Raw genomic sequence first — 27,594 nt, 5'->3', positions numbered from 1 at the left:
ATCCTATGATGCTATGGGAAGGGAGGAACACGGGTCCCCGACGTAGGAAGTTATGAAGGAAGTAGTAAAGGCGAGCAGCCCGGAGTGTGGGAACTGTTTATGACGATTAGATTAAGGTAAGTGCAATCATAAAATGCTGTGGAAAGGGAGGAAAATAGGTCCACGATGTAGGAAGTGGTGAAGGAAGTAGTCAAGGCAAGCTGTCCGGAGTGTGGGAACTGTTTATGAAGATCAAGGTATCTGCAATCCTAAAATGCTATGGGAAGGGAGGTAAATAGGTCCGTGACGTAGGAAGTGATGAAGGAAGTAGTACAGGCGAGCTGTCCGGAGTGTGGGAACTGCTTATGACCATTATATTAAGGTATTTGTAATCCTATGATGCTATGGGAAGGGAGGGTAACAGGTCCATGACGTAGGAAGTGGTGAAGGAAGTAGTAAAGGCGAGCAGTCCGGAGTGCGGGAATTGTTTATGACGATTAGATTAAGGTATCTGCAATCATAAAATGCTATGGGAAGGGAGGTAAACAGGTCCGTGACGTAGGAAGTGGTGAAGGAAGTAGTAAATGTGAGTAGTCCGGAGTGTGGGAACTGTTTTTGACGATTAGATTAAGGTATTTGCAATCCTATGATGCTATAGGAAGGGAGGGAAACAGGTCCGCGACGTAGGAAGTGTTGAAGGAAGTAGTCAAGGCAAGCTGTCCGGAGTGTGGGAACTGTTTATGACCATTAGATTAAGGTATTTGCAATCCTATGATGCTATGGGAAGGGAGGAACACGGGTCCGCAACGTAGGAAGTGATGAAGGAAGTAGTAAAGGTGAGCGTGTTGAGTGTGGGAATGGATTAATGTATCTGCAATGCTAAAACGCTATGGGAAGAGACTGTAGACTGTAGGGTAAAATAATTACGAAACACGAATCGATACATATTTCGATACAAGCAATCGTTTACAATAGAAATTTACAACTGAGTTGACAACAGGTGATTTTTACTCCATAGAGGATAAAAACTATTTTTACTTCCTAAAGAGTAAAAATGCTACTTTAGACCCGCAACGCATGCATTAAAAACGACTAGTATTACTGCAGTATGACCAAAACAATATAATATAAACAGTGCCGGATTTAGGGTACTTGCGGCCCTAGGCCAAATTACTTGAGCGGCCCTCCGCCTGTGGTGGAAATTCCTTGCGATCGTGGAAGTATTCGTGAATATTTCATCGATCTCTATGAATATTTCCTATGCATCAATGGGACATCATCATCGACACCCGTGATCGTGGATGAAATCGTAGACATCTCTCCTAAACCAAGTCAAAGCCATCATAGGTATCCGTGACCGCGGCAAAATCGTAAACATTCCCCGCGGGCTGCAAAAAAGGGACATCATCCTCGACACTCGTGACCGCGGTGAAATCGTGATCATCATATCCCGTGAACTGTGACCTTAAGGACATAATCGCCGTCACCCGCGACCGCAGTAAAATCGTGAACATCTCCCGCGGGCCGCAACCACGGGGACATCATCATCGATACTTGCAATCGCTGCAAAAAGTCGTTAACATTTCCTGCCAAGCGCAGCAATCACAGGGACATCATCATCGAAAATTGCGATCACTGCAAAGTCGTGTTAAAAACATATCCCTTGGACTACGATCATGAGGACATCATCATTGTCAACCGCGGCCGTGTTGAAATCGTAAACATCCCAATCGGTAAGCCATCACGGGGACATCCTGATTGACACCCCCAGCCACGGCGAAATCGTTAACATCTCCCGTGAGCCGCAATTTCGGGGGCATCATCACCAACACTCGCGGCCGCGGTTAAATCATGAACATCTGCCGCGGGCCGCAATCACGGGGTCAACATCCTCGACACTTGTGACCGCGGCAAAATCGCGAACATCTCCCGCGGGCCGCAATCATGGGGACGTCATCATCGACACTCGTGACAGCCGTTAATTCATGAACGTCTCCCACGGGCTTCGATCGTGAGGATACATCACCGTCACCCGCGGCCACGGCTAAATCCTGAACGTCTCCCACGGGCCGCAATCACGTGGGTCGGGGACATCATCATAGACAACTCGTGACAGAGGCTAATACTTGAACGTCTCCCACGGGCTGCAATCATGAGGGCACATCACCGTACCTACGGCCACGGCTAAATCCTGAACGTCTCCCACGGGCCGCAATCACGGGGACATCATCACTGGCACCCGCGGCCGCGGCAAAATCGTTAACATCTACCTCGGTTCGCGGAGACATAATTATGGTCACCTGTGATCGCGGCAAACTGGTGGTTTAAAATAAATTATCTTTTATCTAAAAAAATGTTTTTTTTTCTATCCTCTGCGGCCCCCTTTTGCTTGCGGCCCTAGGCCACGGCCTAATCGGCCTAGTGGTAAATCCGGCACTGAATATAAACCCTTGATGACTCCGCTCAATTTTGTGGATGCCTCTGCGAACGCCACCTAGTATTAGTAACGTTTTCCGAATTAGAGAAATACATATTTCACTTTATGTTACGATGAGTAGTAAAAACAGGAGGATTTGTTGATACGCCAATATTACAAGTTTAGTTCTACACAAATTTGTTGACATAATAAAAACATAGATAAAATATGAAAAATGTCTAAAATTTATTTTTGTAAGTCCCATTTAAATTAATCAATGTTAGTTTGATCGATAAACCCGATTGCGCCATTTGTTGGACACACAAGCCTATATTCGATAAATAAGCCAGTGATGTGTATGTTTTGGCGCCTTCCCAACTTCGCAAAACGCATTTGCCCTGATTATGCTGGGTTCCGCATTATTTGCCTCCCTCAACGATTATTAGGGTGAAGAAACTACATGATGATTAAGTGAATAGAATTACAAGCAACTGAAACCTATGGTGCTATTAAAACATTCAAAGCAGACTTGATCTAATAATATCTTAACTATAGAGCGTTTAGAGACAGGTATTGATAATTAAAGTTAGATATATACAAGTATTAAAAAGTATCAGTATAACACTCTGTTTTTGTGAATTAATTTGAAGATACTGTACTATAATTTTCTTGGCTTTGCGAATTTATCTTCGAAAGTTAACAAAGCACAGCACAGCGGAGGTAGGTCTACAATTCGAAATTATTGGTTACACATAAATATCACGTATTATCGGATTTTCTCGACGCTAAGCCGCTTCAAATCGTATTTTCAGCGGTGTGAGCCGTGAACCCTTCTCGTCGGAACCGGTTCCTGAACAGGTCGGGCTCAAATTCGGCTTCAGGTGCCCGCGACCACTTTGCGTGCGGCTTGTAATAAATCTCGCCGGCGAAATTTGCTTTTGCAATCACCCTTGGAGAGGGAGGCAATTTTACAGGTGGACTGTAAAACCATTAAAACCCAAGAGCGCTTTGTTCTGCTCGGTTTGTGCGTGTTATGAGTTTGTCATCTGCTGGAGAAGACCAGAGACTTTTCTCCATTCGGTTGCACACGAACGATTGACCTCTGATTTCAGGGGTTTTCTTAGGAATTGTTTCTTGCTCAAGTGGACTGTGATATTTAAATTACATAACATGCCACTTGGTGTAGCGCATATAATTAACTCTTTATGAGTTTAGATTTGATATAGGTAGGTATATACAGATGTATTAGGTCAACGAACATCTTTTGTTGTGTTCAGCCCTTGAATGCGAAAAAAAACTAGGCATTTTAATTTCCACTGTGAAGTTGTAGCTAGTTTTAGATAAAAAAACTAACGAAGTTAAGTTTTGTCACTGACAGAGTGCGCTGGTGTGAATTGCTGTTTTCTTTCGAACCCTGCAACTTTTCAACTATCCTTATTATCTTGTTTACGTAATCATCAATCACAGTAAGAAAAACTAAGGGTGAAAATATATAAATGTATGCAGTAACGTACTCTGAATGGATCGTTCGACTAGTTTCCAAAAGTCAATGAATCGCCCACGTAGTCAGAATTAGTATTCTAATTAAAACAACTGTAAGCGCAAATGAACAATTTGTTGTGAAAGGTTTCTAGCCTGGAATCATAACTTATCACTTGGCGCCAGCGGCGGCATTTTTACTGATAAACGTTATCTGTCTGATAGTTTACTCTGTGTTTATTCCGCATTAATTAGTCGAATGTGATCTATGGTGGAGTAATCTATCTACTTACGTCTACCATTGCAATTTTCCCAGTTGTGCAATTACGATCAAAAAGTCGTCCTCACACAACGAGATTATTAATTACGGTTTCAACTAATTCCCCCTATTTTGTCCATCTAAAACATAAGTTATGTGCAGAGGCTGTGATAGTGTGGTTGAGTGGAGATGTGTTTTGGTGTTTTTCGTCCCCAGAATGCGTTTCTAATTGTGACAGTTGTTGTTATGAGTGTGTGGGGGGGAGGGGTAGATGAAGGAACAGCGGGGGAATTGATTGATGGGGAGAACAGCTGACTAACCCTCGTGGGGGAGGGAACAGACAGAGACAGAAATAGCTGGAGGATAATTGTAACGTTCACTCTTCAATTCATAAACAATATTGTTATCCATGCTTTCTGTTTTATTATTTTTATTTTTTATTAATGAACCAAGCAATTATTCCAAACCCGATTGCAATCAGATTTAAAAAGGTACTGTACATTTAAAATACGTCGAATTCAATTAGATAATTACTTTACTTCCCTTGATATTTACTGTAACTAATTTTATAATTGGATAGTTGAATGTGTGCTCGTTGTAAATGAAAATAAATATAGGCTGATGAAGATAAATAGGCCTAGATGAAAGCAACCTACATCCAAGCTATAATTTAAAACTTAATTTTTTTTAATCATCCCATTTTTAAAATTGTACATAGAATTTTCTGCATTGTTTTGATTTATACTCTCAAATAAATTCAATTTTTTTTTAAATTTTCGAATAGCCTAATCTAATTGTTAAAATTGTACATTAATTTTTCTATACTGTTTTAATTTGTACCTTAATTAACTTGGAATTACGGCTCTAGAAAAAGTCTTACATTTTTTGGGGTTTTGTTTTCAAAAACAATTTTACGTGAATTTGAAGATAACCTTTCAAAGAGTTCCTCATTGGAAATGTCGTTGTGTTAAAATCATATACTCCGTCTAGACAAGAGTATCGTACTAATCGTAGCACTGTATTGTGACAAATTTGGGAAAAGGTTTCTTTTAGCGAGACAAATATTATTTTTTGAAAGAAAATACCTTCACTGGACACCATAGGGGCAAAAAAAAACTACCATAGGGGTTGGCTATGGGGAGAAGAAATTAAGTGTGGTGTTTAAGAATTTGAAGAACTTTTTTATCATCACTTATTTTTATAAATTAAAATATTAATAATATGCTACAGCAATAAATCAATACCTAATAATAGTATAAATAAATAAAAATTCATATATTTCAGTTCAAAATGCCATATTACACTATGATAATTTTGGTCATAGACGGAATAGAAAAAGAATCAATAAAAAAATGAAAATATTTTACGTCTGAGTAAGTTGGTAATAATAATCTAGCCTAGTCATGAGAAAATCATTGATATTTAGTATACTTTTATATTTTTTTTACGATAAATAAAAGGCTTAGAATGGAATAAAACAGTAATCTTAACATTACTGAGCGCGATCACCCGCGGCGGCGGGAACGACGCGGTGTTGCCGAGTCTCCGTCAAAACAACCGCGGGAGAAACTTGGCAACACTGGATGAGTCCGCCGGTCGCCTACTACAGTAGGTATAGGCGCCCGGCATACATTTGGCGGTAATATGTTTGTCGATTGTACATCATAAAAATTTACCGACGGTTCCTCTATTTGATGGTTAGGTCGGTAAAGTTAGTGCAAGTCGATACCTTTATTTATTACCGAGTTTAAAAGTACTGTACGAATACAGTACGTATACGTAATGCAATACATACATACAACATACAAAACATACAAGAATATATCAGAGGCATTGATTATTACAGTGCCACTTCCCTACAGTGTCAGTCATACAATCTACAGTATTATATAGGCTAAAGCCAAACGTAAACACAAAAAAGGTGCAGCTAAAAAAAAAATTTTCGCAGAAATTTTCCACTTTAACAATTTTACTATTAGCCCACTAACCTGTGAATTGTTTGTTTACTAAAATACGGGGTTTTTAGAGTTTTTACATAACGAAGCCTAATACAAATACCAGTTTAACTAGTACTGTATATAATAAATTATTATAGATGTATCAGATGTATCAAGATGTAACTAACCAAATACGATACATTTTTAAATGAAGATTACAAACACAAATAACTTGAAAATAATTGCATTAACCACTTTAACTATCAAATTGCATTAAAAGAACTACAAGTGATCTATTACAGGTGACCCCCCAAAAATCAACATGGAAGGGAAATAGGATATTTCACTAGAAAGTCAATGCTACTAGTCACGAAAGTGACCCATTTCGGGGCGAAATAGTGTTATACATGTGAGTCAAAGACGAGCAAATGAAACACTATGGAGCCTCGAAATGGGACTTTGGTGACGAGTATTGAACGATACTTTTAATTTCCATCCCGAAAAAAAACTTCATCAAACTTTAAAAAATATATAAAAAAAATCTTTAAAAAACTTCAGTTGTAACTTTAGTTGATGTCAGGCAAAGTACAGTATTGTTTGTGTAGCGAAAGTAATGTTTATTTCTCAGTTCCATTCAAATTCGAATTGTTGTGGAATTAATTGATTAAACACGTTCTGCGTTTTTCTGTCCTGAAGCTGATCACTATTTGTTTTTGGTGTATGGAAATTTACGAATTTCGAAGATCTCATCTGTATGGAAATGGGCTATTTTCGAGTACAGAGTGATGAAACTCCGCTTATTTTCAGCCTTTCAGGATAGATTCTCTAGTTTTTGTTGTACATAATTTTTCCTCACTTTGGTAGCCTGAGGCTCTTGTGTCACTAATCATCTTTACAAGAACATTAAGTACAAACTCACACTATGTTTTGCAACAATTATTTCCCATAATTTCGCAAGCTCTAATGAGGACGTCCAGCGGTGATAAGATGATAGGATGTCAACTTCCTCCGCTTATCACAGCCGGGGTCGAGGCTTATCAGTCGATAACGGCTGCCCACTTTGTTGCGAAACTGATGCCCTAGTATGTAAATCAAGCTAAAGTATTCATATAACATAGTTGAGGTTAAAGTAAGTAAAGTTTTTCATTTTGTAAAGTTTTTCATTTTCTGTACTTATTGGGATAGTGAAACCAAGCAAACATACTTCCTTAAATTCTTGAAGTGCATGGTAATATTTTTTACTTCCAGAGGCAGACAGCTTAAGGAATTTCGATTTCATTTTTGTTACAAGGTGTTACCAACAACAAGTTCCAAACATTTTGTTCCAAACTCCGGTGTAAACGGGATTTTATTGCTTCATGCGTTTGCTAGACCTACCATCACAGAACCAAGAGTAGCCTAATTCACTCTTCATTCTATGAGACCATAGATAAAAGGAGTGATGAGACTATATCATGAAGTATAAATTTGCGATTTGAATGTCTTCATAAAGTATTCTTGGTAAGAGTAAAAACATATTGTTTACAAAATAAAAACATTATTTGGATCTGAAACAAATTTATTTTTAAAATTTTCAAACCAACGTATTTTTGTAAAATCTTGTCCAGTGTAAGAATTAAACTGTTCAACGATGGACAACATGGGAATTAAAATTATTGTGGCCATTTATAGGCACATTTTGAACAACTGTGTATACTTCTCAGAAAAGTTTCAATTTTTTTAAGTTTTTTTCTAAAGTATGTTTCCTTACTATCAGAGATAAATTTACTTATTTTGCACCTCAGTTTAAGCATTGTAGTAAAGATGCTATTAGTTTTTCTCTCGCGTTTCCATGATTCGAACATTACCAGTTCCACATGACTTCAGCACATAGAGAGAACGCTGAAGGATATCAGCATTGCTGAGGGAAGAATGCAGTTAACACAATTGTCAAGATTGTTATGGATGTAGCCGTCCTTACGGACATACAAGGACTTGTTACCGAACTTGATATGAATTTAGATTTTTAAAGTCTACAGAGACATGTAGTATGCATAAATTGCATAAGGGCACCACTTGGTAGCCAATGAGCGTCTTTAGAAAACTTTTATTTTAGAACAATTTAGGATTTCCAATTAATTTGTCCTTGAGGAAAAGTATTAGTTGATTTAGTTGCAAGTTTGTCTCTTCGAAACAAATAGTTTTGTTTATGCCTTCACAAATTTATCGTTTGGGGAAAACATTCGTGAATTCGGTCGCTAGTTTTATCCGTGCAAGTCATTTTATGTCACAATCCGAAGCTTGAAAGTGCCAGGCTTATAACCAAACGTGAACATCATCCCATTTTGTAATCAATTCACAATCCCATTTTGTATCATCAAACTGTTGTAATTGTGACGTCTATAGGTTGTGGATGCCAGAATACGGCGTTGTGTTAATGTTTGTACCCTAGTTGTATTATTAAATTAAATTTGGTTGATGTATAGCTGCTTAGCCTACTATAATGAGCGACTCGTCGGGGAATAATGAATCGAAACGTTGAAAAGCGCCCTACAGACATCAAAATGTAAACTAGATTGAAACAACTGATTTGTAAAATACCCAACATTTAAATACCGTATCCTGTGTAGATTGCATAAGATTTTAATATTTTTCAACTTATTTCAGTTTAGATCATTTATAAGCTATACATGTTGTAAATGTTAGAACTGATCTATAACATCAGTTACCTACACAAGTATGGAGGTTTCACTCCTTTAGTGGATGACGTCGATTTATCGTTGGCCGAACCGCGGCTTCATTCTATGTAAATGATCCTCATACATCGCCGTCCCAATGGCTCTCTTGAGCAACGGCAAAAATATTGTAGTTTTTACGTTTAGGGTGTAATATATTTACATTTTATGGGTTAATTTATACACCATTTTGTTTCATTTTACTAAATAATTTTAGCTAATAATTTTAGGCCTAATATACAGTAGAACCCCTCATATCCGGCCACCACGGGACCAAGCCCCTGGCCGGATAACGATTTGGCCATATAAACCAATCTACTATGAAAATGACAATTCATGCCTAATAATAATAGGTTATCAATATATGCAGTCAAAAGTATCATTTAAGTCTGGTGTGGGATTATTTGAAGAAAAATAAAAATGATTGTAAACAAAATTTGCAGGTTAAAGTCGTTTAGTAATGAACGTACAAATATTATGATTCCAGGTAGGCCTAACAAAAACTATTAAATGAAGGTAAAAATGACAATAAATTGTACTTAAAGATAATTAGGACTTAAATGGTACCGGTACATGCATTTCTACTCAACATTCTTATATAGGATTATCCATGTTGCGAAATACAAAAATTAATGTACCGTACTGTACTAATCCCGCTTTGGAAATAATCAACCAACTGATCAGAGGTAAGGCCTACTAGCTCAACTGAGTATAGTGACACAGCAAATAAATGTATAAGCAAACAGATAAATAGTGTGAACAATTTATTTTATGACTCGAACAGTCCCAAAGACTAGTGATTGCATCTAAACAGCTGTAAGCCGTGAGAAAAATATTTTGATATTGGCTTCCTGGAAGTGGCCGGATAAACAGAGGACCGGTAAAACCAAGGCCAGATATGAGGGGTTCTACTGTACTGTGGTTTGTTAAGCTGCATTCAAATGCTATCTGCCTGTTTATGTTTACCATACAATCAGTTTGTTTGTGGTCCAATATTTGTAAGGAAAATTTGAAATAATAAACCGAGATCAAGTTGTATTGATGATAATCCTTAGTTTTACACCAGCCATCAACCACTAATGGAGTCAATCACTAACTTAATGTAGTCTGATTAAATTTATTACAAAATAAAATCTAAATTTTATATTGTTAAATTTTAGATTACTATGGTGAAATTATTATTTGTGTGTGTAACTTAACTGTGTCGTTAAATTCGTAGAAATGTTGTAGGTTTAAAAAAAAAAAACTTCCAACAAATATTTCTTGCTATTAGGGTCATTAACTTAAACTGCTATAGTTCGGCCGCTTAGAAAACGACCTGCGCGCTAATGCTAAACCAATGCTGGAGGAGGTCGCTTACTAAGCGGCCGAACTGGCGTTTCAACGCCAAGTATTATATGGCGATTTTTTAAAAGTATTATATATATGTGTAATATTTATACTACTGTGCTTGTATAGGCCTACTGTATTTACTGTCTTGTGAGTTAACAGTAAGTGTAAATACATGTTTAAAGTGTTGTTTGACATATTTCTAAGTACTTTTCGAACCGTAGTAATGCACAATGTATAAGAGTTGGTAACATCCACTCATCCGTAGTAATTAGTAATGTATGCCAAAATGAGGCTTGTATAAATTACTATACATCATTTCAACAAGGCCTTTGAATGTAACGCAATATACAATGTATATACGGTACCTGAGAATAGTCTAAACGTGCAATCCGTTTTTTCTCAATCCTTGTAAAAAACCACTCGGATAGACAAATTCTATACAGAATATTTTTTACGTATTGAACAGTCTAATAGATTTCACAAACAATGACTTCGATTTGTAAAATAATCACAAAGTTCCCAACTGTATTACCGTACTGTGTCTTGCATTCAAATTGCAATTGATTTTATCCAGTGGTTGTTATAACTTATCCTTACATCGACCAACCACTCATTAGCCTATCTGTACTTATTACAAGGAGCTGCTTGTTTCTTGGCAAATTAACATCATTTGCCGCATTATTAACATTAGTTCTGCCTCCAATTAACATTGACCGTTGAATGTTAATGCGATCTTGATATTGTTTTGGTACATTCACGCTACAAAGCGATTGGCGAATTTATGCAGGAAATTGTGCTATAATTGTAAAGCAAATACTGTAGTACGTCCTTTGGACATTATTTATGCTTTCTTTACTACCTAATAACTATAGGAGAATTTTAATAAATTTTTAATGGACTAGTCTACGTTCATGCGGCTTTGGAGGAATTTTAACCATAGGTTTGGCAGGTTTTGATATTCTTTTGAGCTGTCAACCCTTTTTTATACGGTACAGTAAATGAACCAAACGAGGCAAACCCAAATCGGTGGAAATCTATCTTGATTAATGCTGTAGTTACACAAAACAATAGATAGGTTTTCAATATCTTTTGAAAATGCGTATACATTATAGTTTTGAACACACTCTCTTTATTAATGCTGTAGTTACACAAAACTATAGTAAGGTTTTCAATATTTTTTGAAAATGCGTATACATTATAGTTTTTTACACAGTTAAGCCGCTCAAAGAACTGCAATAAAACAAACGCTCAGATCAGGGGAAGTCGCGATTCTGGTTGGCCCAGGATCGACGGGTTGTTTGGGCCAAACGTTCCTTCCCGCTACCGGTGACTTGACACCTTATTTTGTTAACCCAATCGTCAACTATTGTACTAAAACTCAAAATTCTACGCATTATGGGATAGCATAAGGTAACATTAGGATTACACCTAAACAAATATTGTTAAAATAAACGTTTGCTGGCTTTATTACAGAAACTAGACGATAGGGCTTACGGTGTTTAAAAATTGAAACTTGTTTAGATTCTTGCTCTAAACACGTATCTTAAATAACAACTGTGCCTAATCTCTTAGAATAAGAAAAGCTACATGCCGTATAGGTTCGTGGTAGCTAATAAACAAATTAAATCAATGCGTGAAGCTATAGTGACATAGTTGTAATTTGCACCCAAGTATGATTAATCTTGTAATTTTTAAGGAAATTCACTGTAGTTTACTACGTTAAAGTGTGACCAATCTGTCATAAATAACCTGTATCATCTTTACTTCGCTAGTTTAGAGTCAGTCTAGCGGGGACGGCTGTTTTTGTTGGCCGAGAATCTCCGAGATGTTGGGCCAAATGGATATTTCCTCCTCCCCTAGTTTTTAGTCATGTACTAAGCAATGTCGGCAGAACCACGGACAAAGAAATAAGTACTTAGATACCTTATTTTGTATTGTAGGCTACAGTTAGTTTTTATGTAGATATTTTTACATAATAATACAACACAACGTTTAAAGTTTTAGGTTTGACACAGTCTTTATAACTGTGAAATTTTTGATTTTTTTTATCGATTCAGATTCTTAGCCAAACATTTTTCTTCTATTATAAAATTACATCTAATGACATCACTATTCCAATAATCCACTTGCGACAACGTGATCCATACAGTATAACTAAACCTTGTCTGTCTTCATATTATTCTGTGTTTTTATTAAAAAACTGTAGTTGGTTTAGAGGCCTGTACTGCATCAGCATGTCAAGATTTTTTAAATTTGACATATTTTACAATAGGGTAATTTTTACTGAATATCGTTTTTCCGCTTTCTTCTGATTATTTTGTAGTGCAGGAAACTGCAGTGCTAACTGATCCCAAATTTGACCTTGTAATTAACTTACATTTTTGTGTTGGATAGAACATAGAACCTAGTGTTTATTTATTTTATGATAGAACAGAGCGTTCTACGCCTCTTGGTAAAGAACGGATTCGAAACTTATATAAACCGTTTCCTGTCGGTAACAAAACCAACACAACATAACCATTCATTAAAAGAAAAGATAAGAAGTGATTTTTTAAGACAGAATTCTTAAATATACATAGAATGGTCGGTAGGTACAGTATATCAAAATGAAGATCATATTTCGTAAATGAATAAATGTAAATGCTAAAGAATCCGTGTTGTACTTACTTTTGAGTGGTTCTAGTTTAGACTTCTTTAAAGTGAATAATCTGATTCCATATATAAAACCAGATATCTTATCTCACGTATGGATGCACTTTTACCCGTGTTTTGAACGTTTCTTTTCGCTACACTACTAAGACTAATTATTATCTTAATTAAAACAGACATTGGATTTATTTATTTAAATTGAAACGCATAGAAGAGTTTAGGTTATGGCTTCAATTTGGAAGTTAATATTTACATTGGTTGTACTTACAGTTTTGTTTGTTGCAAATTGAAACAGTTGCCAAAACAATGGCAAATCTTCGTTTGTTTACGTCGGCTAAATTCCCAAAAGATAATAAACATTACTTACCCATTGTAAACATCCTTTTTCCGTAATAAACAATGTAATGATGCATTTTCGCAGGTGATAAACATGTAACGAAAACAGGTCGTTCCACAGGTGGTGTGACTTGAAAATAAATAACATTTCAAGTCTAAATTGCTTGCAGAATTATATAATGGATCATTTTTACGAAAAAAAAAAAACAGAAAAATGAGTGTTTTGTATATTTTCCGGTGTAGTGGGTAAAAATACCGTTAAAGTGACACCTCATTTATGGAAATTGGTAAATAATTAAGGAACAGATGGTCACCGAACAAGCACTTTAGAAATTATAATATATATATATATAATAATAAGTACTATTGTGATTAGGGCTACTACTAGGCTATATAAACAAGGCAATAGATAATTAATTACAACAAATAATAACAAATATAGCGGTATAGATGATTCACGTTCTTAAAATTATTAAAATATAAAAATACGAGTGGACCGTGTGAAAACTGCACATTTTAATAGAATCAAAACGAATAGTGTAAACCCTTGTTATCTTTCAAAGATTATATTTGTTTTAAGACAGTTTAGATGAACAACGGCTAGTTAGCAATTAATTAAAGTTAATCAGCATTACTGGATATTTTAAAAGTGACCTCTAGAAATAAATCAAACCCTAGGAGAAAGACCTAAATTAAATAACCGTTTTAGTTACCATTCGCCACTCCACTAGATCGTAAGGAAAAGGGATGTAACAATGAAAACTATTACATATAAAAGTATTTTGATGTATGTATTTATTTGTTGCAACTTACAGTATTTAAATAAATGTATCCTTGCGAAAGCTAAAAACCATATCAGTGGTATTTAAAGGGTTTTTTGTTTCTTCAATTATTCTTTTCTGTGCTTTGAGTATTTCTCGGTTAGTTTCAATCGTTAATATTAATATATCATATAAATAAATGATGAAATTTATGAAGAATTATCACAATAGCGTTATTTCCCATCAGGGTTTGCTTCATAACAGCACACCATGGTTTTTAATTTTTAGACCACTTCACTAATGAGCTAGAGCTCGATGAATGACAAATTGAAAGTTTTTGATTGTCATCTCAATGAAGGTAATGTGCGCTTCTATTAGCACTCTATCACCCGTTCCACCGCCCAAAACATGTGTCTTCACCGCCTAACCCATATTATAGACTGCGGACCAAATTACCCAGGTCGGCGCCGTGTTTGATGTACCCAGGAAGTGGTTGTAACTAATAAATCACTCTGAGGAGCGATAGAAGAGAGAGGGAGAGAGAGAGAGAGATTTATAATCTAAAGAGGAAGGCGGAGAGGTGGGTGAAGAATGATTGTGTTAAATGATTGTCTCGATTTTAACTTATTTATGGTATGGTTCATGATTGAGACAAAGCGTGATGAAATGTGAATATTCAAGCGCAATGCAGACATCATAAGAAGTAATTGGAAATAAATATAATTTAGTACAAATAAAATAATTCCAAAACACTATCTTTTCACAAATGGCATATTTTGTTAAACAATCACACTGGTAATACTCTGAATAGCTTGGTGATCAATTAGTTAGAATAGTTATTTGTGTAACTAGTGGTGAAAGTGGCACTTTGCTGCACACGAGAGCAATGTTTACGCGGAATGATCTCGAGTGCAGCAAAGGCCTTTTTCACTCGTGTTACACATTATATTTTTCCTACAGTCACTATAAAACATAAATAATTAGTCTTTCAAACACTATACAACACGTTTTTAGGTTAAGCTAGCAACACAATTACACAAATGGTGCCCTGGAGAAAGTAGTACCCGTGGTCCGTATCACTCCGCTATTTTTCCTCGGCAAGAAATGTGCTCCGTCTTTTGAGAATATAGTTCCGTATGTTTTTGTAATTTGAAGTGGTTTCCGCGCCTAAAAAAAATGCTTTAAAGGTATTTTCTTGTTTATTAAGACCGTAGGAATGTTTTAAAAACGTTTAAAAGAAAAGTCCAGAAAGTTCAGAAATACCAAAACTATAAACACGAAATGACAGGTTAAATCGTAGTTATAATAGTCAATCAGCTGTTCATAGTATTATTATCTTTAAGTGTTGCCAACCTATTTCCAAGCGTACACGGATTACGTGCATAATAAAACCACGCTGTTTTGTGTTGTTTGGTTGGAATCCTGATGTGCGGCAAAGTATAAACCGTGCGGCAAAGTATAAACCGTACGGCAAAGTATAAATATGCAGCAATTAGCAGCTTTCTGTACTATAAACAGTACAGGGAAGCCAACTTTGTCGGGTGACTGTAGGAAAAATAATTAATTGTGTTAAGAGCTTTTGTTGCATAATACAATATTTTAACACGTTTTAAGTACCGTAGCTCATAAATCGTGTTTATTTCAACTAGTAATCAATAAATATAGCATATAGGCTACCAGTGTGATATCTGAACAGTTATAAATTATTGTGATCAGGAATATTGTTGTATAACACATTATTTACATTTTTATCGTTTAATATCCAAGCAATAGTATTTTCATAGCATTTTAAAATGTTTTCTCTAGTAATTACTTGTAATGTAAATTTAGTGATGTGCATCGACAACGATTCAAAAGTGACCACAAAAAAAGATCATATAAATGCTGCTGCGTTGTCTGGGTAGTTCTTGTTTCACGTGTACAATACACGTTTGTCGTATACTGTACCAGATCAGACCAGACTTGTTATTCTGCGTGTCGTGGCTGACAAACTCGACCCATCAATATTGGAGAACAGCGGGCCAATAAGTCCGATACGCCTACCTCGCACTGTAGGCTTACAACATGTAAACACTGACATCGCTGGCATGTAACTGTAAACGCTCCTAAAATAAATTGTGTTGAATTTTGTTGTCTCGGATTATAGTGCTGAATTGGGAGTACTTTTACAGTACTATATGTTGTGAAAGCTGACGACTCAAACAAATGTCATGCTGTATAATCCTTATTTGAAAGAACCGCAAGAAGGAAATAATACTTTAATCATGTCAAATAGGTAGTCTAAGTTATACTAGTACTACGACTAAACAAAATGTTTATCTTTAAGGTAAAAAATGATTACCGTTAAGTAAAACTGTAGACCAATCAACAGTACTGATAACTACAGTACTTGCTGGACAATAAAAAATACATTTTTATTGAACTACGACTCAAAGTTTGTACCAAACTATAGCCTTTTCCATTACTTGTAAATAAATCTTCATATTATCGTTGGTTTGGAAAGGAAAGGAATGAAGCAAATGTGTAATACTGTATGTATAAACTATACACAGTGGTTTGGTTGATATTGTGCAAAGGATCTTGAAATCCTTATACTGTACTTAAAATAAGTAATTTATTTTAAGGTTAAATATGAATAGTACAAATTATAACTCTGTCTAATCATAATTCTGCGCTGCACTGATATATTTAATTGCAGCTGAAACAGCATACGGACGTAACAATAGACACTAATCCCAGACAAGGGAGACTGTATTTGCCAAAGCCAAGAAAACTATCATTCGCCATGGATATCAACGATGATGCAAGGAGTCTAGGAAAGAATTTATGATCGGAACGAACGGAATTGTTGCTAAAAGCAGAACGTTGTGTTCGGTCGCGTGTCCCGCGGCTCTATGTACTTCAACTTCAACTTCAGAGCTGAAGTTGGTGAAGTTCAACTGTACAGTTCAGTTCTATGATGTATTCAACAATGTGCATTTAGGCTACCATTGTGACATGTGGGTGACGCCATGTTGTTTCATAGGGGCTGTATTTTATCGTAACTGTTTTACATGTAGCCATACCTCGAGGATTTGAAGTTAAAACCTACAGTAGAGTATCCCTATAACAGGCCAGTTTTGATTGCTAACCAGAACCACTATTGAGAAAAAACAATCAAAACAAAATACTTTGTTCAGGAAAAATAGCAAAAATTGCCATTTGTATGAAATTTCATAAAAGCTATATTAAAGTTTATGTTAAAAGTTAAAATGTTCTCCAAGAAAGTAACCAGGGTATTCCAGTTGTAGTATTTACTTGTAAACCTTCCCGTGCTGATTATTCGTAGAAAACAAACAAATAAGATCAAAAACATTGTGAACTCTGTAGTTTGAGCAGAAATTCTCATCACTTGTCCAGAATATCTGTTTACAAAATCCTCAAATACTTAATTTGTATGACATGCCTAAGAATAAAAGACAAACCTACAGCCAGCAGCGTTATCCATACTCGTTGGTTCACCTCTCCTTGTCAGATAGAGCGAGGGGACGACATTTACAACACTCCACTTATCCCAGGGATGTACTAGACCACGTGTTCAGTTGGGGAGAGAATATTTAGCACCATGCAGATGATTAGAATAGAATCTCGCACTGTAACTGAGTTACTCCTAAAGATTAACGCAACCGAAGAGTTACCATTATGCACTCAGTTCTTTCAACCTTATTTGACAATGTAGTCCGGGTCCAGTGCGTACTCGTTCGGATAGGTTGATTAGGGAATGACAAAATCGTTAAATTCGTGTTGAATCAAAGTCGTCTTATCTTTATCAGTTCACCTCACTAGGTCTGCAAAGGACCTGATCATGCGGTATTGGACCTGATCATGCGGTATTAGACCCTACAAGTGAGCGAGTGCTTCTATATAGCCGGGTACTCACATTCAGAGCCATTCACCTGCCTTTGCTTTGATAAGATTACGGCTTATAAAATGTCAAAGCGCTTGATGGTAAATGTCTCAAAGTGATCAATGAAGAACCAACTCAGTCTCTTTGAGCATTGATAAGTAAGTTTCATACCACTACCTATTTCTTATTTAGGCTTTTGCTCAATTAGGTCGAATCGATTCTTTTCATTAAAACTATTCAGTTTTAACTAAACTGAATTGCACAGTCCTATGATGTTCCTAGTCACCGAATTTCTATAGTGGGAATGGCATATTTTATTTGCATGGGTCTAACAAGTTATCACTATTCCTGTCAAGTTATGTTAACAAAATTATGATGTACGTATCTATAGAAATGACGTTATGACGTACGTTATGTTTGATTGCATATATTTTACAAAGTTCATGGGGTTTTATGGAAAAATAACTTCATCATACATTCTCAGCCTAAAATATACTTTAAGAGAAGTGCAGTTCCTTGAAAAGTATCGCTTTTTACCATGGCAAGATTCTTTGGTAATCCATTAGACGATTTTTAAAAAGTTATTAATTATTGTTGACAATTAAAACATCATAAATTTTAGGACCCATAAAAACTTTGTGGTTTTAATTATCAAAATGTCCCAATGAGAGTTTGAACTCTTTCTCCAAAGTATTATTTTCCTTGTGTATGAGAAATGATCTAACATACATAACATTGTGTCGAAGGATTTGACATGGGTTAAAAAGTGATTGTGGGTGAAATTCTCGTAAATCAATTAAAACACCGTTGACACGTCCCCAATATTATGTCCCACACAATCATATTATCATAATCGTACAAAAGTATGCAATAATTAAACTTGCTTAGGTAGTTGAACACGGAAGTGAATTGTTCATTCAACCCGTACAAAGTAGTGTTCAATGAGTGTAATGCATCAATGACGTCAGTTCAGCCATTTTCCACAGTCAATACATCAATTATCCGTCAATTGACTTTCTCTTACGTCATACCCATCAAGCCTTCACTTTTCATTGTCTCTTTCTTTACAATTTCGTCAGATGTATTCGCCTCGTTGAACTACTTCGTTGTCATAATTGCTACAATTGCTACCTAGGTAGTAAAACGGAAGAAGATGAATTTTGCTTCGATTGAGTGTATGTTTGAGTTTGAATATTTCACTGGGAAATATTTTGGCTACTACTATGGATTACCTATGCTTAAAATAACTAAACAGAATTGCAAATTTGAGGGTTTTCACTTGTTTGTACATTATGTATTGTTGAGGTATAAAAAACTTAAGTTGGTTTTTAAACACTGTAGCAATTACATGTTTTACCTTACCTATTCAATGGTTTGTTTGTGCAGAAATATTCTCAAGGGACTGACAGCCTGCGTGTACAATAGTCGCATACGGGTTTATGTTCTGAAAACATATAAATCATTAAGATTTGGTACACGACACCAATATAATTTTTAAAAAATTTTTATTTTTTATTCTAAAAATATTATTTTTGAAGGAATTAACCATCAGTTTTCTAAAATATCATGGGAACGTCCCGCAAAAAGTCAAAAGGATTTCTTGAATGTAAGCATAGGTCGATATGAAGGGTGAACATAAAATTAACGGTCTTCTTTAGTAAAATACAATGTCACAAACTTGAGCTAAAAAGAACAACAGAGTAAAAAATTCCAGTCGTTCAAAGATTGTTTTGAATCATTTTGAATGTTTTGAACGGCTGCCATTTTTGACTCAGTTGTTCGTTTGAGTTCAAATTTGCAGCTTTGTTTTCTAAAGACCTTTAATTTGATGTACATTAAACCTATCCTTATGTTTATGATTTTCATCCGACTTCTAGAGGGCCGTATAGTACAAGTAAGTAACATCGCAAATTTGATGAATCTTTGAACAGCTGTCATTTTTGACTTGGGTTTCCGTTTGAGTTCGGGTTTGTGGCATCGTATTTTATTGACAACGACCTTTAATTTAACCAAAGTTTTTGCTTCTGGAGTAGTTGTTTCAGTGAGTCCCGAATAGTAGCATCCCTTCTGCACTCATGTTTTTGCGACGGAATTTTACATCCATGTGGTTATGTACGTTATGTTATTTATGTTAACACTATGGTCTTGTTACAGGCGGCTGCTACGGGGCGCCCGGTCCCGGCCCCGTGGTGGCGGCCATGCTGGGCGGCGCCCCGGTCATGGGCGGCATCAGGACGCCTGGGCGGCCCTGGCCCACCCTGGACATGTCGCACCCGCCACCCGCCCATCAGCCCAACCATCTAGGCGCTGACAGTGAGTATCCTACAATACACATACATCTTGTACTCATGTTACTATGCAAATATCGACATTTCTGAAGCGTTGAAACGTGTAAGTTGTCGGGACAAACTTTAAGTTAAATTTATACGGACCAAACTACGATTTTTTAAATGGTAGATTGATCCGTAGATAGATGTAAACAAAAAAAAATTGGTCACTATCTTCGCCAATTTAACGTTAGTGTTATCTTCCATGATGAATCTATAGTGAAAAATAACCCTCCTGAAAACTTATTTTGAGTTTTTAACCCAAAATGCAAGGTGCCATCACATACAACAATTTATGACCAGAGAAATCGAGAAATCTCTTTCCACTGAAAGTGGATCTCATTACTTTTACTTTATGTCACGATTCTATCAATTATAAAGCTTTTTGTCTCCACCCACACACCCACCCCGACCCCAAAGCTCTGAGCCCTGTGGACTTCCTCGCAGGTCGAGGTTCCTGGACGACCTTTGTTATCAGATTATGAAGGCAGATCCCTCCCGTGTGTCCTGCCTCGTCAGTCAGGGAGGGAATAGAGAAAGGGAGAAATTATTTTCCGAGAGAGCGGATTTGATCCTAATCCCGTCTTATCTATATCGCTGATCGCCCGTGACGCCCGTAGACAAGCCTCTGGCCTCACCTGTCTGTTGACAAGGAATGAGATGTTTGACAGCCTGTTATAAGTCTTAATCAACGGTGGCTACAGTGGCGTTACGTGTTAGTGTTACAACATTGATGTTGATTCTAAAATTCGACCCTAAACTAGGCCTATATTATACCAATCAACAGTGGGGATTTATTAGGGAAAATAAAAAAGCCGAACAAAATACGATAGCGCAGTGTAAATAAGAATTACTTCATACATACACGGTGAGTCGCATGCTCCTGGTCCTTGATTATGTATCAAACCAAAAAGGTTTCGTGCCTCTACTATAACGATCCAAAATAAAATGTAAGAAGAAAATTTGTATGCACATCAAGGATGCGCGACTCCTCTTCGATTTGTATTGTATGCACATCAAAATATATTTAAGAGTCCTCTTCAGTTTCAACGCTCATCAAAGATGTACGACTCCTATTAAATGTGTATGCACATCAAAGATGCACGACTCCTCCTCTGTTTGTATGTACCACAAATATGTACCAGTCGCAGTCCTCTTCAGTTTGTATGTACATCAATGATTCTTCTTCAGTTTGTACGTATGTAAATCAAAGCTTTACGAATCCTCTTAAATTTGTATGTACATCAAAGATGTACAATTCCTTCCTTGTTTTAACGCACATCAAAGATACACGTTTACACCTCAGTTTACATGGTCCTCTAATATATGGAAGTGCCACAGTATGCGCTTACACGACAAACTGGTGTTTCGTGCCTTAAATATACACGTTTATATCTCAGATTGATTGTACGATAGTCAAAGCTGAATTTTCACACCGTGAAGTCATACGTCAAACATCCACTTTCTCCCCTTAAATCGAATGGTGTTAGATCCTCTTCCGTTTACTCAGACGTTAAAATTATCTTCAACATACTCCTTATCTGGACGTTGTGATCCATCTTTCCTGTCGAGTTAGTTATTTTTTAATTTAGTTAACTTATACACAATTTCCTCATTTACACGGAATGCAAGGCGTTCTAACGCTAGAACAGAGGCACGTCCTGCATTCCTACCCATCGAGGTAGACTTCGATGTTCCTACCACAGTTACCTGCTCGTGACTCTCGGCGAGTGTTTATTCGGTGAGTAATGGTGGCTAAGTGACCACGCATGCTATTGCCCACCTCTGTCGACTGTCCACGTACGACCAACGACTACGACCGATTGTGATTGTGGCTGATTCGCTTTTAATAACAGGCCGCTGCCGTCGTCCTACCGGTGGGAGTGGATGGGAGTGGATGGGAGTTGAGAAGGGAGTGTTTCTCTCCGCGGTGTTTGACCGAGAGCGCTGCAGTCAAATCATGTTTACTCCTATCTAAAATTAGTTTTACTGTACTAGATTTTTTAACACCAACTTATTTTTGAGGGATTAGCAAAAAAATCACATACGTGTGTAACTTATACTATTGGTCGCCATTGTGTAAGAAATATAATACTAAATATTCGGGAATAAAGTGCAGTTGGTGTAGAGGTACAAGGGCTGGATTGTTCGAGAAATGTCCTATTGATATTTCTATTTTTTAAGAACTGTCATGAAAATAGCGAGGTGCAAAATTGAGGTATATTGCAATTTAGCAAGAGAAAAACGAAGATAAATCAGTCTATAAAGTATTCTTTGATCCTCCTCGTCGCACGACTATTTTATACTGTAGTACTTTCATGACGGATAGGGGGTGTATTCCAGACCATCATGAATAAAATTCCTAAGCAGAAAGGAAGTTAGTTTTTTGAAATCAGCAAATCGTCTGTATTTTAATTCGTAAGAGTCAGTTGGATATGGATTAATCGAAATGAAAAATGTAACACTTGAAGTCCGCCAAGTGTTTAAACCATATAACTGTCACTGAAATAAGAATTCTCTGTTCTTCTCAGCCAAGTGATGAGCAAATTGACAACACATTGAGAACTTTCAGTCATCACTGTGTGACCGGCTCACATGTGGATGTCATTATTTTAGAGTACAACTATGGCGTGTTGCGTAATTTGTTTGATGCAACTCTTTGAATCCTTCCGGTTTAAGTGTTGTATTGATAGACAGACAAGTATGTTCTTGAATATGGTCCAATGAAAACAATCTAAAGCTATTGATAAGGTTATAAGAAATTGATTATGATGGACAAAATTGGAGTTAAGACGCCTACACAGTGTGCGTATTCCAAAGCGGAAATGAGTTGCGGATGAGTGTTGAATTAATTAGGTAACAGCTTTGTTACTGTCTACAATCAGATTACTCCGTTTTGGGCGATGAAATAAAATCCCAATAATCAAGGACAGCTGCATCCAATTTCTAACCACCAAAGTCCTTTGAATGTAATATGTGACATAAATGGGACCAATAGGAGTCAGAAGAAAATAAATATACCGTAAGATATATTTACGGTTATAAGATATACCGTAGTATATAGTCATCTTGAATATAAAAGCTTTGAACTTACAGTATCTCAGGATCGTACCGGTGACTCACTGATTACTAGACGTGCAATATCCACTCAATGACCCAACTAATAGCTATACCGTACTACGGATAGGCGATACAAAGGGCAGGCATATTTAACACGGACACATATCTCAAACTTAAACAGAAAGCGCTTCAGTGATACAGTATTGCGTCGTAGGGTCTATGAGGAGCGATCATAAGACTTCCCGCCACCGCGGCGACATAGAGTAACAGAGTACAGCTTCTACGGTTACACAGAGAACCCGACTGGGATTTTTCTTTTCCGCCGACTGAGTATAATCCGATTCAGGTGAAACTCAATCTTCACACACGACTCGGAGAATCCGTAGAAATTGACCTCTGTGTGAAGTCTCGACCGCGGGGTCTCGTGCTTGTTTTTACCATTTGATATTTACAAACTAGATCTACAGCGTCATCATCCGATACTATGAGAATTAGTAGAAATTGAATGTTGAACTCTCAAACTGGCCTCGAGAACGTACTTCACTTTACAACGGTCATCAACTTTAACCTATTTATTACTTATGTAATCTTCAATTGCAGCTATCGGTGAATCAGCAGGCATTAGACCTTGGGTGAGATATTCAAACCGTTCTTGCTCCCTCACGCCATTAAAATGTCAAATTGTACCAGTTTTTCCTGTTTTAATTTTTCTACATGCCCATTCTAAAATGCTATTACTTTGAACTACGGTAAACCCATAGCTTTCTGTTATTTGATGGATTATTGTGAAGATTTTCCAATGCAGTTGAGTAAACATAAAACTGCGTGACGTTTCATGACCTCCGGACCTGCTTGAAACCCATCCCGTCTGTAAAAGGAGAGAAAACTTACACATGAAAAAATACTTCTCTACAGCACAACGCCTGGAAACATTATTATTATAGACATTTCCAATTGAGATAAAAACGCCATCTCGGTGTGTATTTTAGCCAAAATATGAGTGAAGGGTGAGTGTAGAAGTAGAATGAAGTGATTTAACTTGTTTCGCTCTGTTACTGACGAAGATTAGATGTTTCATTTGCCAGGACCATACAAAAATTCAATTATCCAGGCTGGGTTCATTTTCAGTATATTATGGAAGCTACTGATTCTTCTCGTGTCAAACTGAAATAGCTTTCGGCCTCCAATAAACGTTTGTAAAACGGCTAAAAACATCGTAGTGTGGTGGAAAAATCGAAAAATCTTTTCGAGAACTTAAGGTTGCAACATACTTGATTGAAACATGTACACTGCCGACCCCGATAGTCGATAATATCTCGTAGTAAACTGAATTTCGATCATTTATGTCCATTGTTTGTTGCAGGTTTCGCCAGGTATGGAGTGTACTCTCTGCTACCCAGTGACGTGTACGCAGCGCCGAGGTACGCGCACACACAGACAGTGGCTGCGCCTACCTACCACAACATACTGCCGCCTGCGCATAAAGGTAGGTCTACTACAATCTACCTTTTACCATTGACGTCAATTGGTATGGACCAGCTGTAGCCAGTTTTGCAGTAGAAGATAGCTTACAGTTGGTGTTACTGTCAAGATTCTATTTTCTCTATATGGAAAATGCCACAGTTTACCGTTAGTCGTCCTGTCCGTTAAGTTTGCTTAAAGGTCGGTGTGTCGGATACTACAGAAATTAATCAGCAATTGACAGCAGCACAATAGTTGTCGTTGGCTCAATTCAACAATGTTTGATTATCACTTAAACCATAGATAAAAGGAGTATAGACATCTAGAGTATAGAGTAGGCCTATAATATGTCTACTTCTTTTAATCTATGGTAGTATCGCCATTCGCCAGTATCGGAGAATTAAGATACAGTATTTTTATATATTCTGTAATAGTGTGAATTTAGTTGATGCCTTGGATGGATATACAGTAGATGGCTGAAATTCATGTAAGAAGAATATACATGTAGCCTTCAGAAGAAAGAAAAAAGTATGGATTTAAATACCACCTAAACAGTTCATTTGAATTAGCTTCTATCGTCTAGAAATTATAACTTAGGTCTAAATCCCAATACAGTAACTGTACTATTGTTTCTAAAAAATACGCCCATCCTGTCAATCAAATATTACACGAATACAAGATAATACCACGTACAGGAATTGCAATATTGGAAACTATGCATTATTCGAAAACGATCGAAATCCCAGCGGAAGTTGACTATTTATCTCGCACGCGACCGGTTTCGCGATTGCAGAACCGGACCGCATCAAAACCCGGTGTGGCGGGAATCGATTTCGAGCGGGTAATTTAGGGCGGTATTGGCGCGAACAGTGTTTGACGCCTCGGGCGAGGAAAGGGTCTCGGATATCGCCTTTAATTACGCCCTGTGGTGGTGCCGTGTTGATGGCTGCTGAATATTGACTAATCCAAAGACGAATTAAACTAGACACCTTCGGTTTCATATTTTTTTGTAGAAGCCCATTTTCGTACTGGTAGTTGAATTGTAATTTTGGCCCGCGACTATAGTTAGCACGATGGAATCTATTTGAGCAATGATTTTAGACAAAAATGAATTAATCAGAGTTGGTTGTATGTGGTTACCGGTTGAATTTTAACGTGATTACGACAATTGCGTAGGAATTTGACGGGGCAACTTCTAAAACTGCAAGCCATACTTTTATGCTAGGTTTGTAACGGATTAAGGGTTTAATTTTTTCTACACTACACTATTTTGTCATTTTTACGTTTTTTTTAAAGGAAGCAGACCAAGATCTGGTCTTATTACTACGTATTATTATCAGCAAGATCTGGTTTTATTACCACGTATTATTATAACGTCGGTCATTCGTTGTAGCATAGCATATTAATAGATAGCCCAATGGAAAATGACATCCGGATTCCAAAATCGACTTTGAACGGCAACGAACCAGCAAACTTCACTTTAGACTGATGACTCTAGTTTCTACATCATATTATTATTAATTAACACATTGAGTCTCGATTTTTACGATGTTTGTACAACGATATTGATCCCAAATTTCAAAAGAATACTGAAGACATTTATTTGCGTTTAAGGGTTGCAATAATTAGTTCCAAATAATGTAATACTTTTAATAAAAACTCCCTGTTTAGTCACAGATAGGCTATACTGAATTCCATCCCTAGGGTCGTCGATCGTCAGTGTCATATCGATATGTACCTACTCCTGCAGCTTCCATTCCACTGATGTTGACCGAGTGTCTTGTTTCTGTTCCAGAGTGCGTGTTCACGTATCCCACGGCCCCCGGGTCGCCGATCACGTATGGGGCGCCCGTCGTGGAGCGCGGCATCTCCCAGCTACAGGAGCTCATGTCCAAAGGGTTGGAGAAGAAGCAGCGCCCTCTGGAGGCGGCGTCTGAGCGGCGACCCAAGAGACGGTCCTGGGAACCCGCTCCGCAGGACGACCCAGCCTGTTCTTGCAAGGAGAAAACACCTGTCGGTAAGTCTACAAGCTAGGTAGATAGCTGCGATTGCAAACTATTGTGCGAATCTGCGTTACTGACAGCTACTTTGCCATCTATTAAGTTTGTGTTGTGAAGTTCATGTTTTAATTGAACAGCAATTACTGTACTTAGCACGTTGTAGAGAAACTAAACACGTACTCAGCGATTAACGAAAACGATTATTCACTCTAAATTAAAATGATATTCAAGAGACGTCGTATCATTGACTTTATACTATAAAGTCAATGGTCTTATGGTCTTATTTTCTGAAGGTAATTAAATAAATATTTGTCTATGACCAATTCGTTGACAACAATAGACAAAGATGTCTTAATAAACGAGATCTCGTATATTTTTCTAGAGCATTTTAATTTTAAGGTGTTAAATTCCTAAGTGTTTCACTACCACTGGGTATATTTTAGAATTAAACAATAAACTCTTGAGCAATCTTATTTTTGGATGTGGCGGAGAAAGTAAGGGACAATACAAATTACAACCGAGACGTAAAACGCCCAGGTAAAAATAAGCCTACCATTTGCTCTTTAGAATATGATTTAATGTTCAAAAGTAGTGCTACCTCTTTTAATGAGAATGTTTGGGTTCAGACAAATAAATAACGTTTTCCGTACATTACTAAAATCTACTCTCATCACTTTAGAATAAAATAAAACCGTTGATACCAGTGCGTAAATACCGAATATTGCCCGTGTGGCGGTTGTATCAAGTGAATTGCAGGCACCTGTGTTCCCCGTCCCACCCTAATATCACCCCTTTGATTTTGATTTTATACGCCTTTGTGTCGTCGTCAGTGCATTTGCCTTTGAACTCTAAAGTTTTATTGATGCTACTCATATTCACTCTGTTTTAACCATGTATTTAATTCAGCGTATGTTACCAAAGCATTCTGTTTTATGTAAACATATAAATCAAATCAAATCAAAATCTGTTTTATTTCCAAAAATCTTTTACAATATTAC

General features: G+C 36.9%; 1 protein-coding gene across 2 annotated transcripts in view; it reads left to right on the top strand.

Annotated features, from left to right (window-relative positions):
* LOC128999474 (protein winged eye-like) overlaps positions 1–27,594 on the top strand; it is a 131,097-nt gene that overhangs the window by 21,142 nt on the left and 82,361 nt on the right. For both annotated transcript variants that reach the window (XM_054426016.1, XM_054426015.1), the window contains exons 3-5: positions 19,903–20,061; positions 24,499–24,621; positions 26,392–26,613. In XM_054426016.1, coding sequence (XP_054281991.1) covers positions 19,947–20,061; positions 24,499–24,621; positions 26,392–26,613 — 460 coding nt within the window. In that variant the 5' untranslated portion in view covers positions 19,903–19,946. The remainder of the gene's footprint in view (positions 1–19,902; positions 20,062–24,498; positions 24,622–26,391; positions 26,614–27,594) is intronic.

The sequence above is a fragment of the Macrosteles quadrilineatus genome, unplaced genomic scaffold (genome assembly GCF_028750875.1).
Source record: "Macrosteles quadrilineatus isolate MER2022 unplaced genomic scaffold, UCM_ALF_1.0 Scaffold_8__2_contigs__length_117827958, whole genome shotgun sequence".
Lineage (NCBI taxonomy): Eukaryota > Metazoa > Arthropoda > Insecta > Hemiptera > Cicadellidae > Macrosteles > Macrosteles quadrilineatus.
Note: the sequence above shows the minus strand (reverse complement) of the source record. Positions and strands in the feature narration are given on the sequence as shown.